Source organism: Chiloscyllium plagiosum, unplaced genomic scaffold (assembly GCF_037043375.1).
Source record: "Chiloscyllium plagiosum isolate Xiang-an unplaced genomic scaffold, Cpla_swu_hap1 HiC_scaffold_14, whole genome shotgun sequence".
Taxonomy (NCBI): Eukaryota; Metazoa; Chordata; class Chondrichthyes; order Orectolobiformes; family Hemiscylliidae; genus Chiloscyllium; species Chiloscyllium plagiosum.
In genome coordinates this window covers 71,639,281-71,660,195 of record NW_028270152.1, presented here as the reverse complement: position 1 = coordinate 71,660,195, position 20,915 = coordinate 71,639,281, and the positions used below count along the sequence as shown (strand labels likewise).

At 43.3% G+C, this 20,915-nt stretch overlaps 1 protein-coding gene across 2 annotated transcripts in view; it reads right to left on the bottom strand.

The window, feature by feature from the left end:
• The window catches only part of dnah1 (dynein, axonemal, heavy chain 1), a 422,195-nt gene that overhangs the window by 314,032 nt on the left and 87,248 nt on the right, over positions 1–20,915 (bottom strand). For both annotated transcript variants that reach the window (XM_043708503.2, XM_087994517.1), the window contains 3 exons: positions 18,476–18,701; positions 17,372–17,491; positions 4,442–4,524 (listed from right to left, as the gene is read on the bottom strand). In XM_043708503.2, the coding sequence (XP_043564438.2) occupies positions 4,442–4,524; positions 17,372–17,491; positions 18,476–18,701 (429 nt within the window). The remainder of the gene's footprint in view (positions 1–4,441; positions 4,525–17,371; positions 17,492–18,475; positions 18,702–20,915) is intronic.

Sequence of the window (20,915 nt, the reverse complement as noted above, 5' to 3'; positions counted from 1 at the left end):
TAAGGATACAACTTCGGTTCTGGTCTCTTATGAAAAGTAGCTGATTCAGTTACCATTGATTGTAGTAAAAGGCTAAGTCCCAAGCTTCATGGGGTGAAATTGGTTCAAAATATTCACCCAGGTTGACTCAACATTTTTCCATTAGAAAATGGCTGCCTGAGTGAAATCCTAATTAAATACCCAGAAGTTTTTCAGTAAGGACTGGGACTACCAAAGGGGCCATGTTGACCAAGAAGCAATTCCACAACTCGGCAAGGCCTGCCAAGTGCCATTTGCTTACATGCGAAAGTACAGACTGTAATCAGGGCTGTGCAATTTTCTGGATGATGTGCTAATAACAGTGAAGACTAATAAAGAGCATTTCTACAACTTGACATAGCATTTAAATGTTTCTCCAAGGCAGGTGTACACCTTAGGGGGGGAAAAACGAATGTTCCATGAATGCCAAATAACTTACTTGGGCTACAAAGTTAACAAGATCACGTACACATTTTGGAAGATAAAGTGAGGGTGATCAAGGGTGTCCCAGCTCCCAACTCTGTACCAGAGCTTAGATACTTCCTAGGGCAGGTGAATTATTATAGAAAATTAATACATAACCTGGCCTCCATCCTGGAAATGGTATCATAGCCAAGAAGTAGCCTTTAGGGAAGTGAAGAAGCAGCTATTGTTATCTAAAGTGTCAGTGCACTATGATCTCAAGTGAAGGTGGTGCTGACATGCAATGCCTCCCTGCTCATTGTTGGCCCATCGTGGCAGAGAGGAATGTCCGATAGAGTATGTATCCTAGACTTTGATGCCAAATAAAGATACACCCTGATAGAGAAAGAAGGTTTGGCGGTCACTTTTGCTGTGAGAATGTTCCATCAATACCTTTATAGATGTAAATCATAACATTATGAACCACAAACCCCTGCCAGGGCTACTTAAAGAGGACAGGGCAGTGCCGCCCATAACCTCAAGTTGAATTTAGCAGTCTCTCATTCTGAGTGTGGACAATTACAAGTTGAAACACTATCTAGGAGGCCAAGTGGCAAATGCAGATGCCCTGAGCTGCCTCCCACTGGCAGATGCACCATCAGTGCAGCTACGACTAGAACAGTCCGTTCTGGATTTAAACTTTCTGTACACTCTTCCAGTCACCACTGACACCACAATGTGGACATGAGAAGATCTCATCCTGGGGAAATCTAAAACAGCTGGTCTTGTTGGGGAAAACAAAAGGAAACAACATTTCTGGAACCAGCAAAACCAGATCATCATAGAGGATGGCATTTTATTATGGGGAGCAAGAGTGATTGTCCCGAGTAAGATTCGCTGCCAATATCTGGCTGAACTTCACCAGAAGTTATGTCTGGTGGTCAGACTTGGATGCTGACATAGCTGTATTAGTTGGGCAGGGCCCAGAGTGCCAACAAGGACAAAAGTTACCACCAGCAGATCCTCCACATTCATGGGTATGGCTGGGTAAACCCTGGACATAATAATGTATCGACTATGCCGCCCTTTCATGGGCTCTATGTTGTTAGTCATTGCGTATGTCCATTCAAAGTGACTGGAAGTGCCCAGACTTCATTCGTCAAACACGAGAATGACAATGAAAAGTCCTGGATGTGTTGGTCACAGGCCATCATTTACCAGTAGGGAATTCAAGTACAGAGGAACCTCGATTATCTGAATACCAATTATCGGAAAATCGGATTATCCAAAGGAGACCTCGAAGTCCCGATGGAAATATTACATCAAAGATGTGTTTCCAACAGTGATTGCGTCTTTTGTTTACAGTGATTAAACAGGCACTGTCTCCAAATGACTGTCTGCCGCCCTCTCTCTCTCCACACACTTTCCCCAGAGTTCTGCACAGGCGTGTACCCTCAACCACCTCCCCACCGTCCCTACATAATCTCTCCAACATTGTCCTGTATAGGGCAAAGGTGGAACCTGTCAAAACGTTGCAGTAAAAGGTTGTGTGTGTGGCTGTGGTTGCGTGTGTGCGCTATTTGGAGATTTAACCCACAAGGACAACTGCAGCAGTCTTATTGTTGATGTACAGTCAAGCTGCCCTGGAGAGGGGGCGGACGTGGACAGGGTTGAGGGGCAGACTGGATGGAGGGTGGTGTTGTAGGGATTGGGGGGGCAGTGTTGCACAGGGTTTGGGGCAGTGTTGCACAGGGTTGGGGCGGGGGCGGTGTTGCACGGGGTTGGGGGTGGTGTTGGGGTGGTGTTGGGGACAGATCCAGCAAAGTTGCTAATGGAGAGAAGAGTCTGTACCAGGTTAAGCCTTATCTTCCCAGACCTTGGGAGGACAAAGATGAAATGGCATCAGAAATGCCAATACTGGTAAAAAGATTCCTGCCAGGAACTGACTGCCAGACTACTCAGGCCCCTTGGCATAATAGTAGCCCATAAACCCACCAACACACTAAAACAGCAGCTAATGAATTTGAAAGACCCTATACAGACAACAAACAAAACTAATGTCATTTACAAAATACCATGCAAGAACTGTAACAAATATTACATTGGACAAACAGGCAGAAAACTAGCCACCAGGATACATGAACATCAACTAGCCACAAAATGATATGACTCCCTCTCACTAGTATCCTTACATACAGATCAGGAAGGACACCACTTCCATCTTAGGACAAGCCAAATAGAGACACGCACAAGAATTCCTAGAAGCATGGCATTCCAACTGGAACTCTATCAAAAAACACATCGCGTTAGACCTCATCTAACACCCCCGAGAAAAAGAGTAGGAAGTGACTTCACCACAGGAAATGACATCACTACAGGAAATGACATCACCAACCCAAAGAAACCCAAACATATAAATAGAAAGCAGGAATTATCAGCAATGCTTTGCCCATAGGCCCACTGGAAATGTTACCTAGTAGGGTAACAAAATGTCTGGAAATGAACCTTCCAGCTCAGTGAGCAAACCTACATCCAGAACCTGAACCTGAGCTACAAATCATCTCAAAACTTGACAAGATTCCTCTAAGCGGAAGGGGAAGAATGTTGGTGTCAAAACCTCTAGAATGGCCCTGCATGGGTCAGAGGCATGGTTGACATGAGGTCAGGTCCCGTGACGTATAAAGTCCCTGTAGGAGAGGCAGTTCTGAACAAGCACATGGACCACATCAAAGCTGTAACCTCACAAACAGGGCAGAAGCAAAACATGCCGGGCCCCTCAGAACAAACGACAAGGATGTCAGAACCCGTGCATTTTCCCCCTCTGCCTAGCATCAAAGAAACCTCTGAAGATGGGATGGACACAGCAGATTTATAGATTAGATTACTTACAGTATGGAAACAGGCCCTTCGGCCCAACAAGTCCACACCAACCCGCCGAAGCATAACCCACCAATTCCTCTACATTTACCCCTTTACCTAACACTATGGGCAATTGAGCATGGCCAATTCACCTGACCTGCACATCTTTGGACTGTGGGAGGAAACCAGAGCACCCGGAGGAAACCCACGCAGACACGGGGAGAATGTGCAAACTCCACACAGTCAGTCGTCTGAGTCCGGAATTGAACCTGGGTCTCCGGCGCTGTGAGGCAGCAGTGCTAACCACTGTGCCACCGTGCCGCCCAGATGTCACAGCCTCAATGCTGTTACTGCCACTATGAAGAAGATGATAAATTTTGGCTTTGATGCTCTAGGTGAAAGTGATGGGCTACGTATCCAAGGCAGAGTCAGAGGAACTGGACCTGTTGTGAAAACTCCCCAGGAGAAACTACAGGAGAAAGAACAAGCCTAAGTCCCAGGACTTAGGAGGGAGTGATGTAGTGATTGAATCAAGGTCAGCGAGGTGGACAACATAGAATATAAGTCCCCTAATTGGGGCTGTTAAGCTGGTCCAGTCAAGGGGCCCTGGCTGACAGATATAAGCAGAAGTATTCAGAACAGGGATTCTGTTCACTGTAGGAGCCAGCTCGGAGCTAGCTGTGTCAGTGTCATGTACTATGCACTTGTGCATAAAGGGTGACTTGGTGATGGGATATCAACCTTCGTAGAGTTAGTTTAAGAACAATCACCGCTGTACACCATACTGTAAAACACTGCTCCTGACACCCCGTTGTAATGTTTTTCAACTGTCCAAATGTAACTCAAATTAATTAGGTGGATACTGTTTACTTGAAGATTTCTGATGTGTTTATTTTAAATTAAGCTAATATTGTCAATATAAAGTGATTTCTAGGCACAGTCTAGGGTGTTATCAAGCCTCTGGCTTATATGAATGGTAAGTAAGGGGACATAGTTCTTAAAGTCATAACACTCAAACCATTTGGCTACCGCCTCTCCTTTGTGAAGAGTTAAAACCTGTACTTTAAAGTACACATTATTGGAGTTTCACATGCTTGGTAGAATATTTTATAATTTTTAATAATTTAATGTTCACAATACCTTCATAATGTATGGCACTTACTTAGCTTCAAAATCATCATCAGAGAGATTGTAGGAAAACTCATCAAATATATCATAATCAGATAGGATTTTGTTTGTTATTTCCTGCAATAGAGATAAGAAAATAAAATTAATAAAATCTTCAAGTGTTTTTTTTTAAACCATCAACAGTGCACCAGTGAGACCTTTTTCTAACTAAACGTACGAAGCTGGCCCTCCGTAGGTTCAGGATTAGCACTTTGTATTAGTAAGACATACAAACTGGTTGTGCTTGGCTTGTGCTGAACTAATTTTTCTGAGCCAAAACAACACTAGGAGGCAACAATTATCCTCTATTCTCCTAAGCTATTGTCCTTAGCCACTTTGTAATTAGGTGGAATTGCATTTCTGATTGCCATTTGTTCCATAAGGAAAATATACATATATGCGCTGTAACATGGGATCAGGTTGAAATGTGTATGGCTCTCTTGTAAAATACGCTGCTGATGCTTCACTTTGTAGGCTCATAAAAGACAGTTCAAGTACTGGAAAACTACCTGGGTATTGGTTCCACCAAGTCTAGAAAAGACCTTAAGTTTAAGCAGGTGCACATATTGAAAGGTAACTGGAACCTCGTGGATGAGATGAGCAGTCTGTCAGGGAGTGTTGAGAGTTGACAAAAGAGAAAATGCTGGAAAATCTCAGCAGGCCTGGCAGCATCTGTAAGGAGAGAAAAGAGCTGATGTTTCGAAGGGTCAGTTAGTAGTTAGACTCAAAACGTCAGCTCTTTTCTCCAGTATGGAGACTGGCTCAAATGCAACGAGGGGTACATCGGGTTCCAAGAGATCAATTGTGTGAAGGGATTCTCTAGTCGAGGTACAGACAGACGTTTCTGTGGCCAGCAGATAAAAAGCAGAATGGTGTGTTGCTTCCTTGGTGCCAGGAATAAGGATGTCTCAGAGAGAGTGCAGAATGTTCTCACGGGAGAGAGGGGCCAGCAAGAGGTCATCATCCACATTGGAACCAATGACATAGGAAGGGAAAAGGTTTAGATTCTGAAGGAAAATGACAGAGAGTTCGCCAGAAATTTAAAAAGGAGGTCCTCGATAGTAGTAATATCTGGATTACTCCCGGTGCTACGAGCTAGTGAGGGCAGAAATAGGAGAATAGAACAGATGAATGCATGGCTGAGGAGCTGGTGTATGGGGGAAGGATTCACATTTTTGGACCTTTGGAATCTCTTTTGGGGTAGAAGTGACCTGTACACGAAGGACGGATTGTATCTAAATTGGAAGGGGACTAATATACTGGCAGGGAGATTTGCAAGAGCTGCTCGGGAGGATTTAAACTAGTAAGGTGGGGAGATGGGACCCAGGGAGGTAGTGAGGAACGAGATCAATCTGAGACTGGTACAGGTGAGAACAGAAGCGAGTCAAACAGTCAGGGCAGGCAGGGAAAAGGTAGGACTAATAAATTAAACTGCATTTATTTCAATTCAAGGGGCCTAACAGGGAAGGCAGATAAACTCAGGGCATGGTTAGGAACATGGGACTGGGATATCATTGCAATTACAGAAACATGGCTCAGGGATGGGCAGAGCTGAAAATGTGTTGCTGGAAAATTGGGACTGAGAAATAAGAAAGGGATGATCACCTTATTGGGATTGTATTATAGACCCCTAATAGTCAGAGGGAATTTGAGAAGCAAACATCTTACATGATCTCAGCTATCTGTAAGAAAAATAGGGTGGTTATGGGAGGGGATTTTAACTTTCCAAACATAGACTGGAACTGCCATAGTGTTAAGGGTTTAGATGGAGAGGAATTTGTTAAGTGTGTACAAGAAAATTTTCTGATTCATTATGTGGATGTACCTACTAGAGAAGGTGCAAAACTTGACTTACTCTTGGGAAATAAGGCAGGGCAGGTGACTGAGGTGTTTGTGAGGGAGCACTTTGGGGCCAGCGACCATAATTCTATTAGATTTAAAATAATGATTAGATTAGATTAGATTCCTTACAGTGCGGAACCAGGCCCTTCGGCCCAACAAGTCCACACCAACCCTCCGAAGAGCAACCCACCCAGACCCATACCCCTACATTTATCCCTGACTGATGCACCTAACACTACGGGCAATTTAGCATGACCAATTCACCTGACCCGCACATCTTTGGATCGTGGGAGGAAACTGGAGTACCCGGAGAAAACCCACGCGGACACGGGGAGAATGTGCAAGCTCCACACAGACAGTCGCCCAAGGTTGGAATTAAACCTGGGTCCCTGGTGCTGTGAGGCAGCAGTGCTAACCACTGAGCCACCATGCTGCCCAATGATGGAAAAGGATAGATCAGATCTAAAAGTTGAAGTTCTAAATTGGAGAAAGGCCAATTTTGACAGTATTTGGCAAGAACTGTCGAAAGCTGACTGGGGACAGATGTTCTCAGGTAAAGGGACGGCTGGAAAATGGGAAGCCTTCAGAAATGAGATAACGAGAATCCAGAGAAAGTATATTCCTGTTCGGGTGAAAGGAAAGGCTGGTAGGTATAGAGAATGCTGGATGACTAAAGAAATTGAGGAGAAAGTGAGGTTTGCAGATGCTGGAGATCAGAGCTGAAAATGTGTTGCTGGAAATGCGCAGCAGGTCAGGCAGCATCCAGGGAACAGGAGAATCGACGTTTCGGGCATAAGCCCTTCTTCAGGAAAACACATTTTCAGTGCAGCAGGTCAGGCTTATGCCCGAAACGTCGATTCTCCTGTTCCCTGGATGCTGCCTGACCTGCTGCGCTTTTCCAGCAACACATTTTCAGCTAAAGAAATTGAGGGTTTGGTTAAGAAAAAGAAGGAAGCATATGTCAGGTATAGACAGGATAGATCGAGTGAATCCTTAGAAGAGTATAAATGCAGTAGGAATATACTTAAAAAGGAAATCAGGAGGGAAAAAAGGGGACATGAGATAGCTTTGGCAAATAGAATTAAGGAGAATCCAAAGAGTTTTTACAAATACATTTAGGACAAAAGGGTAACTCGGGAGAGAAGAGGGCCCCTCAAAGATCAGAAAAGCAGCCTTTGTGTGGAGCTGCAGAAAATGGGGGAGATACTAAATGAGTATTTTGCATCATATTTAGTGTGGAAAGGATATGGAAGATGTAGACTGTAGGGAAATAGATGGTGACATCATGCAAAATGTCCATGTTACAGAGGAGGAAGTGCTGGATGTCTTGAAATGTATAAAAGTGGATAAATCCCCAGGACCTGATCAGGTGTACCTGAGAACTCTGTGGGAAGCTAGAGAAGTGATTGCTGGGCCTCTTGCTGAGATATTTGTATCATCGATAGTCACAGGTGAGGTGCCGGAAGACTGGAGGTTGGCTAACGTGGTGCCACTGTTTAAGAAGGGTGGTAAGGACAAGCCAGGGAACTATAAACCAGTGAGCCTGACCTTGGTGGTGGGCAAGTTGTTGGAGAGAATCCTGAGGGACAGGATGTACATGTATTTGGAAAGGCAAGGACTGATTCGGGATAGTCAATATGGTTTTGTGCGTGGGAAATCATGTCTCACAAACCTGATTGAGTTTTTTGAGGAAGTAACAAAGAGGATTGATGAGGGCAGAGCAGTAGACGTGATCAATATGGAATTCAGTAAGGCTTTCAACAAGGTTCCCCATGGGAGACTGATTAGCAGGGCAAATCTCACGGAATACAGGGAGAACTAGCCATTTGGATACAGGACAGGCTCAAAGGTAGAAGACAGAGGTGGTGGAGGGTTGTTTTTCAGACTGGAGGCCTTTGACCAGTGGAGTGCCACAAGGATCGGTGCTGGGCCCTCTACTTTTTGTCATTTACATAAGTGATTTGGATGCGAGTATAAGAGGTACAGTTAGTACGTTTGCAGATGACACCAAAATTGGAGGTGTAGTGGACAACGAATAGGGTTACCTCAGATTACAACAGGATCTTGACCAGATGGGCCAATGAGCTGAGAAGTGGCAGATGGAGTTTAATTCAGATAAATGCGAGGTACTACATTTTGGGAAAGCAAATCTTAGCAGGACTTATACACTTACTGGTTAGGTCCTAGGGAGTGTTGCTGAACAAAAAGACCTTGGAGTGCAGGTTCATAGCTCCTTGAAAGTAAAGTCGCAGGTAGATAGGATCGTGAAGAAGGCTTTTGGTATGCTTTCCTTTATTGGTCAGAGTATTGCATACAGGAGTTGGGAGGTCATGTGGCTGTACAGGACATTATTTAGGCCACTGTTGGAATATTGCGTGCAATTCTGGTCTCCTTCCTATCGGAAAGATGTGGTGAAACTTGAAAGAGTTCAGAAAAGATTTTCAAGGTTGGAGGATTTGAGCTATAGAGAGAGGTTGAACAGGTTGGGGCTGTTTTCCCTGGCGCGTCGGAGGCTGAGGGGTGTGGTGTTGGAAAAGGACTGCCAGTCCGGCAGCATCCTGAGAACATATATTTGAAAATTCGACTCTTCTGCTTCTCGGATGCTGCCTGTCTGGCTGTGCTTTTCCAGCCCACACACTTCCTCGACTGTTTATATGTCAGTCAGGGCTGACTGATTGATTGGACCAGGCTAACAGCCCCAATCAAGGAACTCATATGTGGACCCTATGAGGTCCACTTGGCTGACCTCATTACAATCCCTACAATTACACCTTCCGTTGGCATCATTGTCTTGGCTCTTAGATGAGAAAGCTACAGTGAATGTCACTGTGATGTTAGGTAACAGACTTTGCTAAAGTATCACTGCATATCACAGACAGATTAGTCTGACAGAGACAGTTGGAAGTGAAAAAAATATTTGGTATCCAGAACAGCTAAAGGCTAAAGTTTTCTATAGTTCACTGTGCCAGAATGTGAGTAGTGTCTTGGATTGAAATGCACAAATTTATGAAGAGTTAAAATTAAGCAGGAACATTTGCCACTTGCGCAAGAGGGTGGATCTTTGGTAATATTCCCATTTTTAAAGACAGTTTGGGTTTAGAAGTGACCAGATGTTATGATTCTGCATGTCTTCTGGTTCCCAAGTATTTTAGGCTTTGAAATTTGTGAACACTTTGTTTAATTCAAACTTCCCATGCTGCTAGCTAGGAGTCTAACACAGGATGGTGTCCTACTACAAACACTAGCTGTGAATGTTATCCACTGGAATACTTGCACGTACAATTGGTTCCTGGCTAATTAATTCCTAGATCTACACAGACAGTGAAATATATAACACCAGATTGAGAAACAAGAGAACAGAAATAATCCCTCAGGACCATTTGTTTGGAATCATTAATTCATTAAAATACTTCCAATGAGTGAACTAGAAGTTTAAAATAAAAGTTAACATACTTAAGATAATCATTCTTGATGGTTAGTTTGGATAAAATAGAGAAGAATATATTTTTAGATGCCTCATAAGACTATGGAATAATTAGCCTATTTATATTTCCATTGAGCACAAAGCTGTTGACCCCAGGAAACATTGAGGAACTCAAGAGGGATTACGCAGGTTGGAGAACCGTGAAGCCCCTTTTTGAGTACCCAGCGGACTGGTGGGAAACAGGAAAAGGGAACATCAAGAGGTTCTTCATCCTCAAAGATGTTCAGGAGGTGAGAGAGAGGCGGGGAAAACTGTCCCAACTCCAAGAAAGTATGCAGAACCTGCTTCTGCTGCAGACGATGGGGATCGATGTCATGGAGGACCTCCAGGAGGTGAAGGGCCACCAAGCCTTGCTCTTTGCCTCGGAAGCCTCCAAGATAATTTTCTGGGCCAGGGTCTGCTCTGTGGAGCAGGATGAGACATTTCTTCTTCCAGAAGAAAGAGAGTTCCATGCTCAGCAGCCTGAAGGAAGAAGATGGCTCTGTAACGTCATCTCAGGCTGACATCATGAGAATCAGAAAATCCTTCTATGCCAGTCTGTATGACACGAAGCCAACTGACAGCACGGCCCCCCAGTCATTCCTGTCCTCTGTCATGGAGGTCTTAGACGGCACAACACGGGAGAGGCTGGACCAGCCGCTATCTCTGGATGAGCTGACCAAGGCCCTTGGAATCTTCAAAAAGAATAAAACTACCGGAAGCGACAGCTTACTGGTCGAGCTCTATTCCACTCTGTGGGACTTGATTGGCCAGGACCTGCTGGAAGTGTATGTTAGTATGCTTCGGGCAGGTACCATGAATGAATCCATGAGGAAAGGTATCATCACCCTCATCTACAAACAGAAGGGAGAGAGGGAGGAAATTAGAAATTGGGGACCAATCTCAATATTAAACGTGGATTACAAAATCTTGTCAAAGGTCCTCGCCAACCGGGTCAGGTCTGCTCTGGGATCAGTGATTCACCCTGACCAAACCTGTGCTGTACTGGGCAGGAAGATCACTGAGAGTCTTGCACTCCTCAGGGATATGACCGTCTGTGTGCAGGACAGGGGGGTGGACACCTGCCTCATCAGCCTGACCAGGAGAAAGCCTTTGACAGGATATCACATACGTATATGAGGGATGTTCTCTCCAAAATGGGCTTTGGGGAGGGACTCTGTAATTGGATCAGACTGCTCTAAACCAACATTGTCAGTGCAGTCTCAATCAATGGGTGGGAATCAGATAGCTTCCCAGTCAGATCTGGAGTCAGGCAGGGCTGCCCTCTCTCTCCTGCCTTGTTTGTGTGCTGCATAGAGCCATTTGCTGAGTCCATCAGGAAGGATGCGAGCCTGAGAGCGGTGACTATTTCTGGCAGCGGGGGCCTACAGGTTAAGGCCATCCTGTACATGGATGACATTGCTTTTTTCTGCTCGGATCTTCTGTCCGTGCACAGACTCATGTGCATATGCGACCAGTTCGAACGGGCTTGGGGGCCAAGGTAAATCGAGGCAAGAACAAGGCCGTGCTCTTTGGGAACTGGGCCGACCAATCCTCCATCCCCTTCACCGTCAGGACTGACCACCTGAAGGTGCTGGGTATTTGGTTCGGAGGGACTGAGGTGTGCGCCAGGTCTTGGGAGGAGCCGATCAAGAAAACGAGGCAGAAACTAGGCAGATGGGAGCAAAGGTCGCTCTCCATCGCGGGAAAAACCCTGGTCATCAGGTGTGAGGTACTGTCAGTGTTGTTATATGTGGCACAGGTCTGGCCTATTCCCAGAACCTGTGCCGCCACAGTCACCTGGGCCGCCTTCCACTCCATGTGGAGATCAAAGATGGACCGGGTCTGAAGGGACAGCATGTATAAAGATCTGGGCAACGGGGGAGAAACACACCCAATACCACCCTCACCCTGACGGCTGCCTTTGTGTGTGGCTGCATCAAGCTGTGCGTAGATCCCTGGTAAGCAAACACCAAGTGTCACTATGTACTGAGGTTCTACCTGTCCCCGATGCTGCGAAGGGTGGGCCTGGCCTCGCTGCCGCGGAACGCTCCAAGTAGTAGGACTGTTCCATATCACCTGTCCTTCATAGAGAAATTTACGAAGAAAAACACCTTTGACCACAAGTCCATCAGGAAGTCGTCAGCACATAGTGTCCTTGAGACCCTTTGGGAAAAGGAGAGGTCCTGTCAAGCCGTTCCCTGGGCAGACTGTCAAAGTCATTTGGCAGAATGCCTCATCGCCAGAACTTTCCAACAAGCACCAAGACATGGCTTGGCTAGTGTTGAGAAGGGCTCTGCCAGTGAGATCCTTTATGCACGCCCGGTCTCTCTGCCACACCGCACGCTGCCTTCGAAGCGACTGTGGAGGGGACGAGACTGTCACACATCTCCTTCTGGAATGTGCCTATGCAAAGGAAGTCTGGAGAGGAATGCAGTGGTGCTTGTCGAGGTTCCTCCCAAGCAGCTCCGTGACACGGGACTCCATGCTCTACGGTCTGTTCCCTGGGACTCACACCGAGACAAACATTAACTGTGCCTGGAGGATCATCAACTCGGTCAAAGATGCTCTTTGGTCCGTCCGAAACCTGTTGATCTTCCAGCTGAAGGAGTTGACCCCGACTGAGTGTTGCAGACTGGCACATTCCAAGGACTACGTGTTGAGGGATGCGCTGATGCTTGGGCAGCTGCCCCCAAGGCGCGTTGGGGAAAGACCACTGTGTAAGATCTGCCTGCCTAAGAAGAACAGGGGGTCCACCCAGTAATTGGGCTCTGGTGACGCGTCAGCAGAATAGCTGGATAGTTAGTGTACAGACTTGTATATACGAATGACTAATTACAATCTCTGTATGTAAAGAAATGCAATGTGTGCATAAGAATGGCATGACCAATTGTATAGATATCAAAATAATTTTATGAATAAAATATATTTTTGAAATAAAAAAAATTATATTTCCATTGTGCAGGCCAGTGCCTTTAAGTTACAATATAATAGTCCTGTCAATTTGCTGATTTCATCAAATATTTAGATGTTTACTTTATATCTTATTTCCCTGTGGTGTCCAACATGCCCCAGCTTGTTGGGTAGATGATGTTAGGTGCTTTCTTGATTTTTCTTTATTTTTGTCATTTTCGTTTGGAGCTATGAGCTAATAGCTGAAAGTGACCTTTGGACGGTGAGCAGCAGCTTACTTATTGTTAAGAAAAGGAACAAAAACTGTTATTTGCTTAAAGAGACCAGGCCTTGAAGTTAATTACAGTTTGATTTTTATTCAAAGCACTCTATAAGATGTTTTGGCTCCAGAGAGGCATTATGCTCAGACAGGTGGCAGGTGTTTGAATGTGAACAGGGGCCTTACAGGGAGGATGGTGTCAAAAGATTGTTGTAAAACAATCAGAAAGAGAATCAGAAAGGCACTGATTTTGAATTGTGTATTTTTATCAGAAGGATTTTAACTATCATAACTACGAGAGGACATTTGACTGCTCCCAATTATCCTCCAATGATTAACTTAGGAAGAGCTCAATGAAAAGAATCTCAATTTTAAAAATTAAAAGAATATTCCTTGGAATCCAGCAGAAGCTGTTTGTACTGACCAGTGTTTTCACAAATCCAGTAAGGTACAATCCCATGTGCCTGTGATATTATAGATCATGGAGACTGCTTAAATGAAATGGCCAGTTACATCTCATTCATTTTTCTTTTGATTTATCCCTTATCTGTGTCTGTTTGTCCACCTTTTCGTAGGTGTGGAATCGAAAAAGACTAGGTTTAAATCATAGACATTAATTAGGTAATGTTGTGGTTTAACTTTGCTCTGCCAAAGCTACCGTATTATGAATAAATTGTTTATTTATTTGTTTAAGATATAAATTTGGTGTTTGGTATTAATTATGCAAAAAGTCTTGCATTGCTTATTTTAGAAGTTTGTTTGAGAACATTGGAGCAATTTTCAGGGTCATTGAATATTTTAGTTTTACTATGCTGCAAATACAGGGACAGAGAGGCTATTTGATTTGGCTGTCTGTCTCCATGTTTTAACAGTGGGCAACTAAAACAACAGTTCAAGGACCGTATAACAAAATAATTAAAAACACTCTAACTGAATGCACACAGCAATTGCAATAAGATTGAGGATTTAAAGATATAAATTGAAGTAAATGGATTTGATTTAATTGCCACTACAGAGATAAGGTAAACAAGATTACCTCTTAATTTAACTAGGTGGACAATACACCAACCCATTAATTTGATGTCAGTAGTAAGGAAAATTCTAGATTCAATTATAAAGGATGTGATAACTGGGGACACTAAGAAAATAATGATAAAATTGGACAGAATCAACATGGAGTTATAAAAGGACATGTTGACAAGTCGGTTGGAGAGATTTGAGGATTCTATCTGCAATAGAGATAAAGTAGAGCAAATGGATACAGCGTATTTAGATTTTTAGTAGACTTTTGTTAAGATACCAGACAAGTGGTTAGTAAAAATTAACACCCGCACCAATCAACCCCACTGCCCTGTGGCTGAACATTTCAACTCTCCCTCCCACTCTGCCGAGGACATATAGGTCCTGAACCTCCTCCATTGCCATTCCCTTGCTACCTGACACCTGGAGGAAGAACACCTCATCTTCCGCCTCGGAACCCTTCAACCTCATGGCATCAATGTGGGCCTCACCGACCTCATTTCCCCCCACCCCACCTTACTACAGTTCCAACCTCCCAGCTCAGCACCATCCTAATGACCTGTTCCATCCGTCAATCTTCCTTCCCACTATCCACTCCACCCTCCTCTCTGACCTATCACCTTCACCCCCACCTCCATCCACCTATTGCACTCTTAGCTACCTTTCCCCCCAGCTCCATCCCCCTCCCATTTATCTCTCCACCCCTGAGGCTCCCAGCCTCATTCCTGATGAATGGCTTTTGCCCGAAACATCGATTTTCCTGCTCCTTGAATACTGCCTGATCTACTGTGTTTTTCCAGCACAATCTAATTTTGACTCTAATCTCCAGCATTTGCAGTACCCACTTTTGCCTAGCAAGAATTTACAGTGCATTGGGGGGGTAACGAAGTTGGTTAAGACAGAAAGCAGATAGTGAGAGTAAATTAGTCATTCTCAGGATGGAAGTCTGTTACTAGGGGCATGGTGCAAAAAGCAGTGCTAGGACTAAAGATGTTCACAATCTACATCAATGGTTTTAATCTGGAGACCGGTTATAACACTTCTGTATTTACCCGTGATAAAACTAATTGAAAATATAAGTTCTGAGGAAGATACAAAGAATCTTTAAGTGGACTGGGATAGAATAAGTGAATAGGCAAGAACATGGCAAGTGGAATATAATGTGAAAAAGTGTTTTAAAAAGTCTTGAAGGAAAAATGAGAGACAGAATATTTCTGAAATGGTGATAGATTGGGAAATGGTAGTGTCCAAAGTGCCCTGAGTGCCCCTGCCTTTGAATCACGAACAGCTAGCTTGCAGGTGCAACAATCAATAAGGAAGGCAAATAGAACATTGGCACTCTGTGCAAGGGAAATTGAATGTAGAAGTAAATACGTCTTACTGCAATTGTATAGGATCTTAACAAGACCTTACCTGGAATATTGTGTACAGTTTTGGTCTCGGGAAGGACTTACTTGCCATAGAGGGAATGCAAGAGATGTTCACAAGACTAATCCTGGGATGAAATGAAGGATTGGCTTATAAGAGACTGAGGATACTGAGATTAATTCTCTCGAGTTTTGAAGGATGAGAGGAGATCTCGTTGAATCTAACATTTTTTTTTTACAGAGCATAACAGGTTAGATGTAGATAGGAGGCTGGTAAATCGAAAATCAGGGTGCATAATCTGGAACATAATCTCAGAATAAAGGACACCATTTGACAGTGAGATGAGGAAGAATTTCTCATGGTGGTGAATATCTCTAACCAAGACAGCTTTGGATGCTCAGTCATTGAGCACGTTCAAGATAGATTTTATTAGACTCCCTACAGTGCGGAAACAGGCCCTTCAGCCCAACAAGTCCACACCGACCCTCCGAAGAGTAACCCACCCAGACCTACTCCCTACTAATGCACCTATCACTATGGGCAATTTAGCATGGCCAATTCACCTGACCCGCACATCTTTGGACTGTGGAAGGAAACTGGAGCACCTGGAGGAAACCCACGCAGACACAGGGAGAATGTGCAAACTCCACACAGACAGTCACCCGAGGCTGGAATCTAACCCGGGTCCTTGGCGCTGCGAGGCAGCAGTGCTAACTACTGAGCCACTGTGCTGCCATTATATCGATAGATTTGTGCAAACCTTTGATATCAAGGGATATTGAGGTAGTGAATGCAATTGGCATTGAGATAGATGATCAATCACGATGTAATTGAATGGTAACCATGGTGTGGAGGTACTGGTGTTGGACTGGGTTGGACAAGGTCAAAGATCACACAACACCCAGGTTATAGTCCAACACTAGCTTTCAAAGCACAGTTCCTTCATCAGGTGCTAGCAAGAGAGGTAGACCTTAGACACAGAATTTATAAGGAAAAGATCAAAGTGCCTTACACCTCATGCAAAAGAACTGAACACACATAAGATGGCCCTTAAATCTTTAATCGGTTAGAATAGAGGTGCAGGTTTCAATCGATTAAGATGCAAATCGCAGACACATACTCATAGACTGACATGCACACTCTCTCGGATGCATATACTCCCTCACACTCACACACACTTTCTCTCAAACACATACATACACACTCTCTCTCTCTCTCAGATGCATAGATCTCTCACACTCGCGCACTCTCTCTCTCTCTCTCACACACACACACACACACTCTCTCTCTCTCTCTCTCTCTGCCCCTCCCTGTCCCTCACACACACAAACTCCCCCTTTCTCACATGTGCATGCACACACGTGCATATAAATCTGTGGGGTGAAGTTACAGATATGTATTTGCCGATGCATTCTATTTTGTTCAAAAAGCACACAATTTGTAGACAGTCAGTCAATAAGATGGCCCTTAAATCTTTAATCAGTTAGAATGGAGGTGCAGGTTTCGATCAATTAATATGCAAATCGCAGACACATTCTATAAACTCCTATCTTGGAAATAAAACCAATCTGACTCCAGGTTAAGACACAGACAGACTCCAAACAAGACCTCACGTCTGAAATACATTATCTGACCAGACGTGTAACCTCCTTTATATTGAAAACATCTTAAGTCATCTTGAGGCAGTGACTTGAAAGAAAATCTTGGATTTGCATATTAATCAATCAAAACTTGCACCTCCATTGTAACTGATTTAAACTGACTAAATTCTAACTGATTTTAGAGCCATCTTAGGTGCGTTCAATTCATTTGCATAAGTCGTATGGCCATTTGATCTTTTTCTTATAAATTCTGTGTCAAAGGTCTTCCCGTCTCACTAGCACCTGATAAAGAAGCGGTGCTCCGAAAGATAGTGTTTTCAAATAAACCTGTTGGACTATAACCTGGTGTTGTGTGAGTTTTGACCTAATTGAGTGGTGAATGGCCTACTCCTATTCCTAAGTAACAAGAAGTAAAGCCATTCGACAAGTTTCTTATTTCCTGTGTTTACACGCCCATACCTCATTTGTTTTTAGCATTTCAGGAACTTTCTTCATCCATTCCCGGTGCTCTGTCAATTCTTCAATGGTATTTGCTTTTTCAAACAATTTTCTATTGATCACTTTAAAATCATCATTGATCTAAAGGATAGAAATCACACTGAATCATTCCACAGAAATGAAATAATCTTTCAATGATTATGCATCCCATTTTATAAATCATATTTTCTTTCTCAATATGCCTTCTAATTAAGCTGATAGGAAGACAGTCTTTTCTAGGACCTTCACTGGCATTAAGAGAATGTCTTAAGCAATTTGCAAGTTTCCTTGCATTCAATTTTGCTTCTCAGCCCATGGAGAGAATCTCACCTATTGACTAAGGCTGCTCTGCATGAGTGTTAAGTATTGAAGGAGAGAAATAAAGAAAGAACTTGGATTTATATGGAAGCTTTCACAGGCAAGCTAATACTCTTGAATTGTAGGCAAATTTTGCATTTAGCAGATCAGGCAAACAGTAATAAGATAAATTACTAGAAAATATGTTCATTAAGAGATAAAAATTGGCCAAGCTAATTATTATTCTTCTCTTTGAAGAGAGTTGTAGAATTTTTGATGTCCAATTGAAAGGAAGGCAGGGAATCTCAAAGAAAAAATGCCATTCAAATCAGAGGAGTACTTTGTAAAGGAAGTACACCCACTGATCACTTGTTCTCCTTTAAACTTGACTCCAGTCCCTTCTGACATTCATTTTCCATTAGAAAACTGTCCCAAACTCTCCTTAATTTAGAGCCCATAATAGATTGAGGTATCCTTTATTTTACATCCAAATCATGAAAAACCCTTAATACATTTCTGCCTGTAGCCCATTCCATGAATTTGTTCTACACACTGTATAAACGATTCACAATCCTTAATTTGATTCCAGCCTATGACAAATTTAATTTTTCCAATATACAGATAATGCAAATCTAGTGCATTAATCACAATATGGAATCATGTCCAATCTTCTGTGCTTTCAAAAGCAACATTTTGCACAACCTATAGAATTGGAATTCAGCTGATTCAATAAATCAGGCCAGTGGATGATCTGAAATTATGTGACAACAGTTGGTCAGTAGTACTCACCTCTTCCACTAGTGAGTGAAGCTTTTTGGCAAACATTTTCAATACAGCTTGGGCCAAATTACTGCATTTCTTGGAAAGATTGTTTTGCAATGCATCCACACTGATAATAAAGGGTCCAATGGAAATTATGCTAGGAATTGTGTTTTCTATTTCTGCTTTCTTCCTGAAATGACGGTCCACTTCTAATTTCACCTCATGAACTGTTGGATCTCGATTTGAAAAGACTCTGTAAAAGTGACACAAACAATTTAAAATTACACATGTTGCATACTTAAACTCGACGACTTACAAAATTATGAGGGGCATGGATAGGATAAATAGGCAAAGTCTTTTCCCTGGGGTTGGGGAGTCCAGAACTAGAGGGCATAGGTTTAGGGTGAGAGGGGAAAGATATAAAAGACACCTAAGGGGCAACTTTTTCACGCAGAGGGTGGTGCGTGTATGTAATGAGCTGCCAGAGGATGTGGTGGAGGCTGGTACAATTGCAACATTTAAGAGGCATTTGGATGGGTGTATGAATAGGAAGGGTTTGGAGGGATATGGGCCGGTTGTTGGCAGGTGGGACTAGATTGGGTTGGGATATCTGGTCAGCATGGACGGGTTGGACCATGCTGTACATCTCTATGACTCTATGACCTGAAATGTTTGGATTACTGCAGCTCCAACAACAGTATCCAGGATAAAGCAGTCTGATGGATTGGCACCCCATACACCACCTTCAACATTCACTTCCTCCAACACCTTCACAAAGTGGCAGCAGTGTGTACCACTTACAAGATGCACTGCAGTAACCGACCAGGCTCCTCCAATAGCATCCATGACCATATAGAAGGGCAAAGGCAGCAGAAACAGAGGAACACCACCCTCCAGCTCTTTCCAAGCCACGTACCTTCCCGACTTGGAAGTATGTCGCTGTTCCTTCGCTGTCACTGGGTCAAAATCTTGGAACTCCCTTTCTAACAGCAGTATTTCCATCTACTACAAGGACTGCAGCAATTTAAGAAGATAGCTCACCATTATCTTCCCTAACTAGAGAAGGGCAATAAACACTTGCCATGACTGTGACACCAACATTCCATGACTGAATAGAAAATAAAAATCTCCTATTATGGATTGACCCAAACTGTACATGAACTTCAAAATGTTTTAATGAGATATACAGCAGCATATCAAATGAGCATTTAGCAATGTGGCATTATTCTCATGACCAAATCAAAAGGTGAAGGGTTTGGCTCCCACTTCAGATAGTCCCATAAGTGAAGAATGCAGAATCTAAATAATGGATTAAGATACAGTGAAAGACTTGAGTTTAGAGTTACTGCTAAGTTATAGATAACATGCAGCATGCCTCTGCATCATAAGAATTGTTTTGGGCTCTGCACAAAACAGCCTTTGAGAGAGAGGAGAGACAATTCTGAACACTGGGTTGGTATTCAGTGGAAGCACAAGAACTGTTTGGTATGTGTGTCTTGACTCCCCATAAAGGATGGGTGAAACTTTTCATTCTTGGTTGTAATCAAGAAATGAGAAGTTACGTGAAAGGTAAAACCAAAATTTGAGGAAGGTTACAGGAATTATCCCCAATTACTTTTCCCTAGTAGTAATTCAAGAATCTCAGGTGTACGACTTGAATTAGAACCTACATTATGCAGAACATGATGGACAAAAGACATTAGTAGGACAACAGCATTTCAGTGCTCTAATACATTGAGGTTTTGGGTATGTAGGATCATGTTTGCAATTTCTCATAAGATGCACTCACTCGATCATAAGAAAGCATTGATTGAGCCTAGAGGATTCTTTAAAAAGTCTGAGAAAGACCATTTGGCACATGAAAGCACATCCTTCAATTATAGACTGTTCCTTCTTTTGCATTTTAACATCACGGGCAGCACGGTGACTCCGTGGCTAGCACTGCTGCCTCACAGTACTAGGGTCCCAGGTTCGATTCCAGCCTCAGGCGACTGTGTGGAGTTTGCACATTCTCCCCGTGTCTGTGTGGGTTTCCCCCCACAGTCCAAAGATGTGCAGGGCAGGTGAATTGGCCATGCTAAAATTGCCCATGGTGTTAGGTGCATTAGTCAGAGGGAAATGGGTCTGGGTGAGTTACTCTTCGGAGGGTTGTTGTGGACCTGTTAGGCCGAAGGGCCTGTTTCCACACTGTAGGTAATCTAATCTAAAATATAAGAATTATACTGAAAAGCACTCAATTAATGGAATACATGTTAAAAACTCTCTTCAGAATGTACTACAATTACAATGTAACTGTAATTTTCATCTCTATTTTATGGGTGCAGAAGTCACTGGAGCTTTGGATAATGCATATGTTCCATAGTTTAGATTTGCTCACTGACATTAACTTCAACAGGGAAAGATGGTAAAGTAATTTTATAATGAGTTGAAATTAAAGATCATAAGTGAATTAAGGATCTTTGATTAT